The sequence below is a fragment of the Anarhichas minor genome, unplaced genomic scaffold (genome assembly GCF_050575085.1).
Source record: "Anarhichas minor isolate MPS153535 unplaced genomic scaffold, ASM5057508v1 ptg000024l, whole genome shotgun sequence".
Lineage (NCBI taxonomy): Eukaryota > Metazoa > Chordata > Actinopteri > Perciformes > Anarhichadidae > Anarhichas > Anarhichas minor.
In genome coordinates this window covers 16,026,908-16,040,331 of record NW_027466470.1, presented here as the reverse complement: position 1 = coordinate 16,040,331, position 13,424 = coordinate 16,026,908, and the positions used below count along the sequence as shown (strand labels likewise).

The 13,424-nt window shown below is 39.6% G+C and overlaps 1 protein-coding gene across 1 annotated transcript; it reads right to left on the bottom strand.

Annotated features, from left to right (window-relative positions):
- Positions 1–907: 907 nt before the first annotated feature.
- Positions 908–9,574, bottom strand: tfa (transferrin-a). Its single transcript, XM_076097675.1, has 17 exons — positions 8,814–9,574; positions 8,577–8,725; positions 7,381–7,483; positions 7,077–7,268; positions 6,054–6,183; positions 5,776–5,831; positions 4,879–5,042; positions 4,585–4,738; positions 4,322–4,482; positions 4,130–4,226; positions 4,014–4,037; positions 3,195–3,359; positions 2,686–2,836; positions 2,053–2,120; positions 1,806–1,960; positions 1,404–1,596; positions 908–1,259 (listed from the first exon to the last, which is right to left on the bottom strand). Exons 1-17 carry the CDS (start codon positions 8,851–8,853, stop codon positions 1,213–1,215), a joined length of 2,049 nt encoding a protein of 682 aa, XP_075953790.1. The 5' UTR covers positions 8,854–9,574; the 3' UTR covers positions 908–1,212.
- Positions 9,575–13,424: the final 3,850 nt, after the last annotated feature.

The window sequence follows — 13,424 nt, the reverse complement described above, 5'->3', positions numbered from 1 at the left end:
AACTATTAGATATGACTAGAAAGGTAGAAGCTTCACACATCTGAGAAGCTGGAACAATAAAATGTTCCTGATTTTTACTTGGAAAATGACAGAGAAGATGAATTGATTATCAAACAAATTGACTGATTCATTTTCTGAAAATGTGTTTGGGCATTGAATTGAATTTAATATCACAAACAGGCGGTCAATAAAGGCCCAAAGTTAATTTTTAACCTCATAGCGGGCTTGTTTGGCCATGCCAACATCAGCCAACGGGAATGTGTTTGTCTATTGCCTAAGTGTTGACATAAATGATCCAGACGGGCTCCATGTACTTTGAAAACTCTTCCAGTAATACACCATTTCATGTCTGTTAATGACCAGATATCTACATGATTTTTGATTGGGGTGAGCTCTTCTGGAGACTTTTTAGAGGACCCCAAAAGCACAATGGCCCATATTATTAGAACAGACACCCTTCTCATCCAAAAATATGTTTTTTTTAATGAATTCCTTTCTGAAGTCTGTGTAAATGCAGCTGGAGGTGCAGACGGAATGAAAGGGGCTGCTGGAATGGAAGAATGACTTCACTTACAGGTACAATCGTTACGATTATAATTATAGTGATTATTTGGTGATAAGAAATGTTGTATTGCATCTCTTATACAGTACCAGTTATAATGTTTATCAAGCCCATGTACTTTTTGTATCAGTCCATTTATACCCCAGGAGTGTTTTACAACAAAGCTTTAAAGTTACATTACAGCCAATAAGCCGCAGTATTTGTTCTTGACTGTTTTTGGCATTGGAAGCAAAGTTGATAAGATTGTCCATTTTATATACAACTGTGTACTTTTTAGTGATATTTAATGAAATCCTAAACATTACACTATTACAAAAACGAACCACTGTCACCAAAAAAGAGCATTAAAAAGGCTTTATTTGAGAAAAGTCAGGCACGCGTTAACAAAACATAGTTGATCCCATAACACAGGTAATGTAACAGTATGTTTCAACAGCATGAAAATAGCTAGATGTGGACATGATTGGTCACAGGACAGTTGATTTGTAAGTAATGGTAGTGCAATGTATCTGTTTGTTGGTTGTTCTTCTAAAAACAGGTCTACAACAAGATCAGTAAGAAAATACACATGGCAATTTTGGGGTTGAGTGTGGTAAAGGTGCCCGAATCATGGAGGGCTGAGTGAGGCACCACATGCTCCGTGGTTGTCACTAGTTTTTTTCCTGGCAGGAATGGAAAGTGCAAGATTTCTCCAGATCTGTTAGGAACAGAAAAAGACAAAAAAAATGTTACAGACACATATTTAGGCTGTATGTGATGTGTCTTTGATACAGAGGTACACTTTCCAAGTTGATCTCTATACTGTCACATTACTCTTGATTTGACCAACAGTAGTACAAACCTGGAGTGTTTTCAGTGCACTGTCTGAGCGAATTCATGGCAGTCATGTACTCTGCTCCCAAAAACGTGTCATAGCTTGTTCCAGTGGCAACCGCCTGGAGACACTTAGTGGAGTCCTTGAAGAGGAGGTTCTTTCCTGAGTCTGACTTGAACAAGCTGAATGAGTCATCAGTGACACTGGCACCAAATCTGGTCTGTGAAGAGAAATAAAAGGAAGATTTAAATTATTCCTTTGATCTAGTAATTTAGACATCCATATCAAGGCCGGAAAAAACAGGGGTTTAGGGTAAAACATGCTGTTGAAAGTGAGGAAAACACCTGTAAAATTAAAAACAAGTGTGCAAAAAAATGCTCTTTTTTGACTCTTACTCTTTTACCCGGTATTTTATGCCTCATCACTGACCTGCTGTGCCGAGAGAATGTTAACAACCTCGTCGCGGCTCTCTGGACGAGTCACCACAGCGTGGGCGGGCACAACAGCCAGGTGACAAGATACATAATCGGTGACTGCCGCCGGACTCTTCCCCGGGCAGATCAGCTGGTAGTCGTCCTGGTTGACTTTAACAAGAAGAGTAGCAAGAATTTTATAGTTTTATACGAAACGAAACATTCGCAGTTTAGATGTAAACAGGTCAGTGTCAGCCTCTTACCTTCACTGTTTTCTAGAATGGTTGTGTGTTTGATGAAGGCAACATCGCCGGCATTGGCAATCAGACATCTATAATGATATGAAAAACATAACTTGGGCAATATGAAGATGGGGTTTCCACCCTGAACAGGGTGAACTGGAAGAGTAATTAGAGGAATAGTTTGCCATCTTTGGAAATACATGTATTTGCTTTGTCAGATGAGAACATTGATACCACTTTCATGTCGGAGTGCTGAGTAAAGAGCTGGAGTTGGAAGGCAGTTAGGTTAGCTTAGCTTAGCATAAAGACTGACGCAGTGGGAAACAGTTAACCTGGCTCTCTTCAAAAGTTAGAAAATAGGCCTGAAATAACAATGTATCTTGTTTATTTAAGCCAAAGAGAAATCTAAGTGTAAAAACAATTTTTGGGGGTTTAAGGGGAAGTTTGCGCCTTTACTATTTCTTGAAAGTCCCCCTAAAACCACAAATTGCCATTTTTACATGTTAGTCAAACAAATCAGATACAGATAATTAGTGAGTTTTAAAACTGCTGGTAGAACTTTGGAGAGAGCCATGTGCGAATGTGCGCATTTCCCGAAGTGTCAAACTATTCTTTGAACATACGCGCATGTAAAATTGCACTGTTGCGTCCTACCTCAAGGCTCCAGCGTAGCCGTAGTACTGCTCCTCAGAACTGGCTTTGCACTTGAACTCATCTCCCACGGCTTTGCCGCTGCCGGCGCACTGAGAACAGAACGGAGAGCTGGGGTCTGCTCCGGGAGCACAGCCGCTACTGAAGAACTTGGCTGAGGAGAGGAGGGGATAGAATGTGTTGTGGTGTTACACTCAGTGTGTGGAAAAGGCAACCATGTCTCCTAAAAATATATTGCTACACTAAGGAATAATGTTTTTCTTGTGAAATATTTCTTTACTTAAACCTGACCAAGTGCTTTGAGTTGCTTAAACATGCTGCAACCATGAAAGAATGGTGCTGCTACAAGTGGACTTTGTAATAAAATATGTAAACATTTTGCAACTTTGCATACTGTGCGGTCACTGAAACATTTCCTCGTATGGTTGATAGGAAACGTAATATTGGCGGTATTGCGTTTCTTTCTTCACATATTTGCGATTTTTCAAGAGAAGATGCACACAGTCACTTACTGAAGTCACAGTCACCGGTCTGTTTGTGTATTTGACCCATGGGGATGTTCCAGCCAGCAGTTCTGCCGATGCCTGTGTGGCAAGACCTCTTGCCCTTCAGGGTTTCCCAGGTCAACCCTGAACTCTTCTTTACCACAGCAACAGCATAGTAAGAGGAGGCTGTGGCTACAAGAGTGAAAGTACAGAAGGATGGGAATCGAAAAACGATCCGTCGGACAATTATCAGTATTCATTTATTTAATTTAAATTCTTAAAGCTGTGAGATGCACACACATTTTCTGCTTCGTAATTTACAAATAATAATCAGCGTTACTTGAGAAATACAGTGTTCCATTGTTACACTTCCATATTAATCAATTCCATGTAAACTGTCAGCATAATCTAGAAAGTATTTTAGCCAGTGCACAGCAGGTGAGCTGAACATGCCAAAATGTGAAGTCTGTGTACAGTGAAGCATACAACTCAAAATATATGGAGAATAAAGTGTCAATTATTAATTATTTAATTCAATTAAAATGGAATTAAAATTCCTATTTTCCTCATAATATGCATCAAATTACTTCGCTCTTTTTCAGAAAACTTCCCCAGAAATTACTCCGAAACGAACACATAAACATCAAAGTGATATCAACTCGATGTTGTCTAGGATTTTTGCTATTGTCATATAGTCACATAGATGAAATGTTTTCTTTTGATGGTCCTCAAGGCTGCATTACAGCCAAATCACACACTTGTCTAACCTACTTTCTAAGTACTAAACATATGTTGTTTTGTTTTAATGTAGGTGATATCTTAACATTTGATTTAGTCTGTAATTACCTCCAGTGGTGGCGGTGCACAGCGCTGTGGAGAGAGACAGAGATTCAAATATTGCTCATGTAGAAAAGGTGAAATACATTGTGTGGCATGGGGTCTGTGCTATCTAAGCCTCCCACCTGCGTCGTACTGCTCCACCATAACAGGAATCAGACCACACTTCCCAGCGGTGTACACCTGTCCTCCATCCACTGCCATTGCGTCAGCCTCTTTACGCTACAGGATAACAGAGAGATAACAGATAATCAGAGACAAATGCCACAAAACTGAACAAAGAGAAATCTCAAGGTTGTGACGGAAGACTGTTTTACCATAATCTTTTTCAGGCACTCTTCAACTGTGGGGGCATTCTGGCACTCAATGGCGGTGTTGGCATTATCCACACTATTGATGCTCCACGTGTCGCACTTGCTCGTCTCAGCGTGGCCCACGGCACACCATTTAATGGCAGTGGATGTAGTGCCTGTCGGCTCTGGAGAGTGAAGTACAACCATTAAACCAGGGTCTGCAGTCTAATAATTGAGTTTGCTCAAAGATTAATATGTATGGTTTTATCTGCTTCTGTTAAAAGTACCTTTCTTAAGGGAACGGATGATGCTCATGTATCCAGCACCCAAATACAGGAAGGAATCGATGTGTGCGGGCAGCCGCACCAGCTTCACTGTTGAGTCTTTGAACATCAGGTTTTTGGAAGGTGCATAGGCTTCAGAGGAGAAGAGGTTAAATTCCTGAAAAGACAAAAAGTTAGTTCACTCATGATGTAAGCCCACAAGTTACATGTTTAAATGAATCACTTTATATCAAGATTTACTGTGCTTCTCAACGGTGCCACTCACTCTTTGCGCAGTACAAATATTTAGTATCATACCTGTACTGAATTGAGGCTAGTCCAGATTAATTCAGTCAGCTGTGGGTCCTTGCGGCTGACAACAGCATGAGCTGGTACTTTGGCCAGGTGGCAGCTTTTATAGTTGTCAATGGGCTCCCTGGTGTTATCTTTACACAGCAGCTCGTAGTTGGCCTTCTCCGCATCTGAAAGTGTGCCACAGTAATAAAACAAAAGTTCTTACAATCTTCCATTTCTAAATAATCATTTGACCCATCTTCTCCCGAGCACATTTTGTTAAGTCAAAGTCCATGGTTCATCAAAGGAGTACTTTGTTTATAGATATTTTTGGCAAATGACACAAATATTGGATTAGTTGTGGCAGTTATCACCAAGAGTGAGAATCTGAGCTGTGATGTTGAATAAAGGTGTAATACAACAGTAAAACAGCCTCATATGAGTATGATACAGGCTTATATTTTGCGGCAAATATATATATATATATATTATATATAATAAATAGTTACAGAGTGATCCACCTACAACAGATAATTGGCTTGGTTTTAAGATGGACAGAATAGATTATATATATCCGTTTGAACAATTAAAATGGGGAAGTGCTTCCTTGGTTTTCCTCCCTTTGTCTTTTTAATCATGGCATTTACATAAAAAGCTGCTCTCCATAATATCCAGTGAATGTGATTTATACGTCATGATGCCCGACAAAAGGGCTGTTGCTTGCTTTGTTGTAATTGAGAAATATAAAAACATCTAATTTAATAAAAATGATATGGTATATTATCGAATGAAATGTAAAAGCCATGAAGATTAGGGCATTTAACTAGTCTCATACTGCAGATTTGAAACAACTGACCAGTTTACATTACATTACTATGAGTCCATGATTCATATTAGAACAGATGACTGTGTGATACTGACCTGGTACAGTGAGGTGCTTCACAAAAGCCACTTCTCCAGCGCCGTCCTTCAGGCACCTATTAAGAAGACCAGTCGACAGGTACATCAACATTAGTGGTTTGTTTGATACCAACAGTATAGTGTATTTCCACTGGGTTGAAGAAGGCATCAGATTAGATTCAAATGTCACAGGATGGATCTGTGGTCATATTTGGAAGATACATGTGCAGAGGTTGATAGAGGACAGTAAAGGCCGTAGCAGAACTGAGAAGGATCACAGATCAGAGACTAATACTGACTGGAAGGCTCCGCTGTAGTCGTAGTAAGGCTCACTGTGGGTCTTGGAGCAGTCGCCAGTGCACAGTTCACACAGTTTGCTGCCCCTTGCTGCCCCCGGGGCACAGCTGGAATGGAAGTAGCTGCTCACCGCTGCAAAACAAAAAGCCGATCCGTGGCAAAGATTTTAGAAACAGTAAGTTAAAGTTAGTCCCAGTCCCTGTAAAGCAGCTCCATCACCCACAACGTTAAGACAGACTGACCAGAATCCATAAATAAAGTCTCAATATTGCTTTTTATTATTTGGATCTTTCCTACTTATTAGTCAACTGCTCTTTTGCCAACATGAAGCTGTTTTAAATAACATAATATTTGAGTTGGCATTAAAGTAAAAGCCTAGAAAACGTTATTATGTTAAAGGAATAGTATGCCATTTTGGGAAATGGGATTACTCGCTTTCTTGCCGAGAGTTAGATGAGGCGATTGATACCACTCTCATATCTGTAAATCGGTATATGTGAAGCTACGGCCAGCAGCCAGTACAAAGACTGGAAAGACTTGTATTGTATTTAAGAACAGAAGTGTAAAAAAAAGAAATCACATTGTATTTTTACAGGGGGTTATATGTGCCAGACTGTTTCTTGGCTGGGGGTGATCATGACTTTGTGTTACTTCCTGCAGTTATAACTTGTCTTTTTTACACCTTTGTATGGATTAAACTAATAAAACGTGTTAATTGGTGAGCTTTAGAGGTGCTGCTGGGTGAATTTTGGACAGAGCCGTTTCCCCCCCCCTGTTTCTAACCTTTATGCTAAGCTAAGCTAACTGGCAGCTGGCTGTAGCTTCATATTTAACTGATACTAGAATAAAAATAATGAGATGAGTGTCCTCAATGGCAGCTGCAGCTCTGACCAAACATACTAATTGTTATTTTCTGTTTATCCTTTGACACAGCTAATGCCCACATTTCACACCGTGATCAGCGGTGACATGTACACGTAGTAACTTTTATTTGAGGATTGTGTTTAACATTTAGTGTAACTTACCCTCCTCAAGAGGTTTGTCTTCAACGCCTTTCCACTGAATCAAATTCATGGACACCAGAGTTCCTATGGGGATGTTCCAGCCTGCAGATTTCCCCAACCCAGTGTGGCAGGATTTCTTCCCCAGGAGTTCATTAAACTTAAATGTAGTGCCCTTCTTCACCACAGCAACAGCGTAGTAACAGGTCGCCGAAGCTGGATGTATGCAGAACAATTGGGAGCGAAACGTTAAAACATGTAGCTCATTTAAAATGCTATAAGAAATCCTCTCTCGTGGCCAGTAAAGACAGCTGATTAGTGAACATACAGATGCCGTAGTCCTCAGCAATAATGGGCTGCAGGTCGTAGTTGATCAGTCCAGCAGTGTAGATGTCTCCTCCATCCAAAGTGATGGCATCTGCCTCACCAGCCTGATGGAAAAAAACAAACTGTCATCAACCAGCAACACGATGTTTCATTTCCCCTGCAGCTCAAAGGCATGTGACGAATGGTGCCATGCATATTTAGTTCGCAGCTAAATGCAGAGGTGCAAAGTATCACATCTATTTAAGCACTTGTACTTTGTTGCAAAGGTGAGATATGGGTAATTATCTTCAATGCTTTAATTCAATGCTACTTTATTCTTATTCCACTACATTTCAGGGGGAAATATTGTACTTTTTTTGCCGTTCTACATTTCTTTGATGGCTGCTGTTAACAGGTATTTCTCATATCTACAACATGCTACATATGATCAATGTCTAAAATGAAATGCAGCGTTGAAGGTTAAATTACCAAATAAAGCAGTTGTCTCCACCTCAACCAGCTATAATACGTTCAGCTGCAGCTTACTTATGAATGCATCACAAATAAGGATAACAATCTTAAATATTGCATAATAAGTATTTTTACTGTTGATACTAATAATAATGCGCTTGTTTGTATTCATTTTGGATTCTTTTCTCATTGTGGAAGTGGAATAAACTAACATTTACTCAAGTACTGAACAATTGTCAGGTACTTGTACTTTACTTGAGTAATTCCATTTTATCCACATTAGGTTTTCAGAGGGAAATATTGTACTTTTTACTCCATTACTTTTTTCCGACAGCTATAATAAAAATATATTATAGATTGATATTTGTCATGTTAAACATAAACATGATGCACTATGATTGATAGAAGTAGTCAACCCTCTGCAAAGTATTCAAAAATAGCTCTATGACCTGTTAGAAGATTAAAAGGTTGTTTATGCATTATTTCATCAATAATAGGCTAATAATATAAATAATCTAACAGTATATTAATGTAACATTTGGGGCCAGCCTGCATATAGTGTATACTTTTATAACTGATACTTCAAGTAATTATGCTCGTAACACTTCTGTACTTATTTACTCATTAAGATTTTGATGAATGCACAAGCTTGATGAAAAATCAAACCGTAGACAGAGATGTGAAGAATCATTTTGTGATGAGCACATTTCATTGAGCGCGTGCTCTGGGTGATGTTGCTCTCCTCACCCTAATTGCAACGATGCAGCCGACGGCGTTGTCCCTCTTCACGCAGGAGAACACCGGTGCTTTCTTTTCAAGGGCCACACATTTCTGAAGTTCTTTGTCCGACGTGACGCACCATTTCACCTTGTTGGCGGGGGCCGCGAACACGGCAGCTGCAAATGCAGATGGAAAAAAATAAACAATGAATATGTGCTTTAAAACGTTAAAACATGCCCGTGGAACAATATGAAATGTGCTTACCGAGGCATCCGAACAGCGCCACAAGGAGGAGAGTCTGCATGTTGGACGGTGGGGTCTCAGGTCAGCAGAGCAGGCTGTCCGGGAGGCAGCGCGAGCTTTTATAGCAAACCTCTGACTGAGCTGGGGGGGAAAAAAAGAAAAGAAAAAACTTTGCTCAGGTTTCCTAATTTGTGCGTGCGTGTGTACTTTAGTGCGCTGGTCCATGAAACAGAGATTAGGCTACATATCCCAAATGTCCACATAATGGAAATTCACAGACTCCCCATTTGAAACTCCTTTGAAACTCTGAAACAAAAGTTAAATATGCCACAAAGCAAGAGGTAATTTAAGATTAAAAACACGATAACATATTGCCAACTCATTCAAACTATGTTCTACTTTCTGATTTCATAGTTGTATTCGAAGTTTAACTTATTTCACTTCATTGTTTTAACTCTGTTTATCACATATTTTTTATTTTGGTGTGTTCACGTGCTTTGGGTTTTATTCGGAGACTTTGTTCAGATACTTTACTTTAGTAAAAGTAGTAACAATGTTAAAAATAAAAAAACAATCCAATACAAGGAAAAGTCCTGCGTTCAGAATATTAGTTCAGTCTAATCCGTCAGATTTACTTCAAGTATCAAAAGTATGTCACAGAAGGACATTGGTCATTGTTTAAAGTATTTACAGAGAAAAGCTACAGTGACCCACATGTGTTTACAGAGTCAATGTTGCCCAACACAAGAGCAAAGGTTCATTTAGTTTTTTTAATTGATCCATCTTTGTTCCTGTACACCAAATATTTAAATATCTCACAATAACTTTCACAATAGATTGCATGTTTCACAAGAGGCCTTTGGTGGCACAACTTTGGAATATCCAAGATGGGATACTATAGACGAGTGGATCGGTTATGTTTTTACTGAGGACATTACTGTATTTTAACCATCATATCCTCGTCTTTTTATCCCTTTTCATGCTTTGTGTGGCATGTGTCAAGAAGCCAATTTGATATTTCTGGAGTAAGAGGACAAAGTATATATTAATGTATTGCAAAATAATTACATTTACCAGAGCCCTGTCTGGTAATCCTGCCTCCAGAGCCAAACTCTTTGTGAGTCATAACTAATAGAAGCGACACTAAGATGTTCACAAGGTTTCTTTTTTTAAATGAATGTCCACCACTTCCATTGTCTCTCCCTCTCTGTCCATCTCTTTTACCTGCTGCTTTGTACTTATTCTCTGTTCTTCTTTACATTTGTGATTTATTTATGTGCTATATGCACACTTGTGTAAACTAACAGTGTCTTATGAAAATACTTTTCCAAGTCAATGGGATTTACCAAAGGAAATAAATCAGTACTATACAAAAGTACAAATGAGATTCAGCTGTAGCAGAAGAAATGCAGATGCAGATATATCAGTGACTATGAAATGACTCAGATTTTTCCTGTAAAGCAAATATTTGAACACAAAGCCTGAGTGGATTTTTCAGTAATAAAATGGGCCACTTCATGAATACTGTGCGTACGTTTCTGTTCTGTCGGGAAAGTGGCACAAACAGGGCCCTCCAGATGAACGATGCAGCTGCACTTAAGTTCATGAATGTGACTGACGCTGAGCTTAAATACCGCTGAGGTAAAAACCTGTCAACATGTGGACAATGGATTAAATCAGTGGTTACATTTTGTGAAGCATGCAGCTTATCAGGAGAACCAATGGCATTAATATTCAGAAGATATAAACGTTGTTTATAGTGTGCATTATACAGCTTAACAGCCAGATAACACAGCCAAACCAGTGATCATCTTCAGTCTTTCAAAAGAGATACTTTTAGATATGAAAACTGTAGCGTCATGCAGCCACACTATATCTACGTTATATTCAGGTTTTGGTCAAGCTACAGGTGGTAGGAAGCGTAGATAGATATGGAGGGAGCACAGGTAATGAAAAGCAGTTTAGTTTGAGGTGAGGTTGTGATAGAGAATTTTCCCTGTGCTAGTACATTTCTACTTAGTTTATGTGCCTTACTCACTAACAAAACTATATATGTGACATATGAGAGTGGTAACAGGAGCATATGGGTTATCTCTGCCTTTTGCTTTGATAAGAGGATGTAACTGAATGGGGTTGCAGTTTTAACCAGAGACTGTTTATCTGTGAAGATTCCCAGGGGTAATCAAGGGTAATAAAGACAGATCTCTTTGTGTCACAAGGCTCAGAAGAGGAAGGGGGCGACTGGAGGGGTCAATGGGGAGCTTGAAACTGCTGATCAGTTGTTATACTGTAAATACCTGATGTTCCCTGTGCTGAGATGTCAGAAACTGAACTCTTGGCTCTTCCTCTGCAGACTGAACTGCAGTCTGTATGATGGTGGAGCCTTCTCTGGCCAGAGAATAAATACTTTAAAGACAAACTTTTCCTCAATGTTTCTTGTTTCAGTATTCAGTATTATAGGACTCACTCGGTACTATTGAATCGTTTTTTCCCACCACAAGGTATATGTCTGCTGGAGTGATTGGGAAAGTGCATTCAAATGTTTTTCAAAAAGGGAATCAGCACATTACACAATGTTTTCTTGCAAAAATTCATTGTTGATCAGGTGCCCGTGAAGTGCCTTTTGTACTGAATCCTTGCAGGCTGTGTCCTGACCTCCCTCAAACCCTAGCTCTGAGATAAACCTGGCACTGAGTATACATAAACCTTCTTTCCACACGAGTGACTAAATCAGCAACTAAAAAACTAACAATATAACAGATCCTTGATTTCAAGGTCTAGTGTCGGAACATGTTTACTGTGACAATGAGCCAGTGGTTCATTTCATGTAAGACTGAAAACAATGAAATGGGATAAAAGTGTTACATTCCCCACCTGTCCACCAGTTTCCCACCGTAGCTCATCATGTGACTGTTTCCCCCCCCCCCTTGAAACCTGTTTTCTATCATATATCAGACCTAGTATATATAAGTATGCTCCTCAACCAGCATTCCCCTCTTTATCAGATCTGTCTATGTTGCCTTGGATTATTTCTGACCCAGTGTTTGCCCTCTTGCCTCATAGCCACTGGTTTTGTCTGCTCTCCGGCAGATTTAAGACTCCCTCATTATCTGCCTTGTGAGTCGAGCTTTGAGTCTTTATCCCTGTGACAGTTTCCTGAACCCTCGCAGATTACCGTGCCTTTGTCAGTCTGTGCTGACACTTCACTCAGCAGCACTGCTGTAGTGACACCTCTTGATAACACAGCCGGCAAGTCAATGACATTGCTGTCCCGTATAGCACAAGTAGACATTTAACGCATGTTTTATCTATACAAAAAAAAAATTCAATCATGGTTTTTTATTCCACTCTTGTACTGTTTCTGTTCAAGTGAGCAGAATTTCTACTGGAGGCTAAGTGAAGGATACAAGTTTTAGAAAACCACATGATATGAATATTCAGGGCTATTAAGCAACATCTTTTAATATATATATATATACATTTAACATTTTTCCAACCCATCTTCCTGAAATACCTCTGGGATTCTTGTGTCTGACTGACGGGGATTACGGTCCACAAGGCCGTCCTGACCGTGCTAAATCACAGAGCGGATAAGCTTATTATCAATGATTGTTCTGCATACAGGGCAGGGGGTTAATAAGGCATTATAGGTTGGACACTACACACACATCTTCAGTCTGTGACGCCGGGCTCTGGGGCTCTGGTACATCTATAAGCAACTGCCTCTTTATATGAACTGAAGATATTGTTTAAAATACTGGTAAACTACTACATGAAAGAAAAGTGTTTCCAAAGGGAAGGGGTTGTGTATTTTGCAGTTGAGTAAGATGTAAAAGACGAGTGCAGGAGTGAGCCGTGACATTTTGTTCAGCCGGTGATGATTCATCTCGACACCCACACATGATGATAAGGCTCTTGATCAGCGCCTTTAAAAACAGTTTCTGGGGGGAAAACACACACACACATCTGGCTGATTAATCAGGAAACAGAGATAGTTGGTCCCAGTTGTTTATGATGGTATCATGTCATTCCCAGTGACGGCAGACATTTTGACTTATCGTGGCAGGAAAATGTTAACGGTGTCCCAATAAGCCAGCATGCACAACACCAGGACCTCCCCGAAGTGGAATGCACCCCTCATTAATGTTAGTAAATACACCTGTGTTTTTCCTGCTATGACATGTCACAATGTCTGCAATGAAAAATGTCTATGGTGAGCTTTTACCACACCTGTGCACTGGTAGCAAAAGTACTCAGACACTTTCTTTCAGTATAAAGTACTAATACACAGTGGAAAATACTCCATTTCAAGTTAAAGTCCTGTATTCAAAAATCCCACTTAAATAAAAGTGTATTATCAACAAAATGTACTTAAAGTCATAAATCATAAATAAAAGAACTGGTTCTGCGGAAAAATGTAATATAATAAAATATGATATATCATGATAATATTTGAATATTAACACATGGGTGCAAAAGTAGCATGTTGCCGTTGTAGCTGGTGGAGCTAGTTTAGTCCAGTGGTAACTAATCAGGGGGGTCGGCCCCCCCTCTAAACGGTCACAAGATAAATGTGAGGGGTCGTGAGTTGAATAATGGAGAACAAAAGATGAAACACCCCTAAATTCTGCC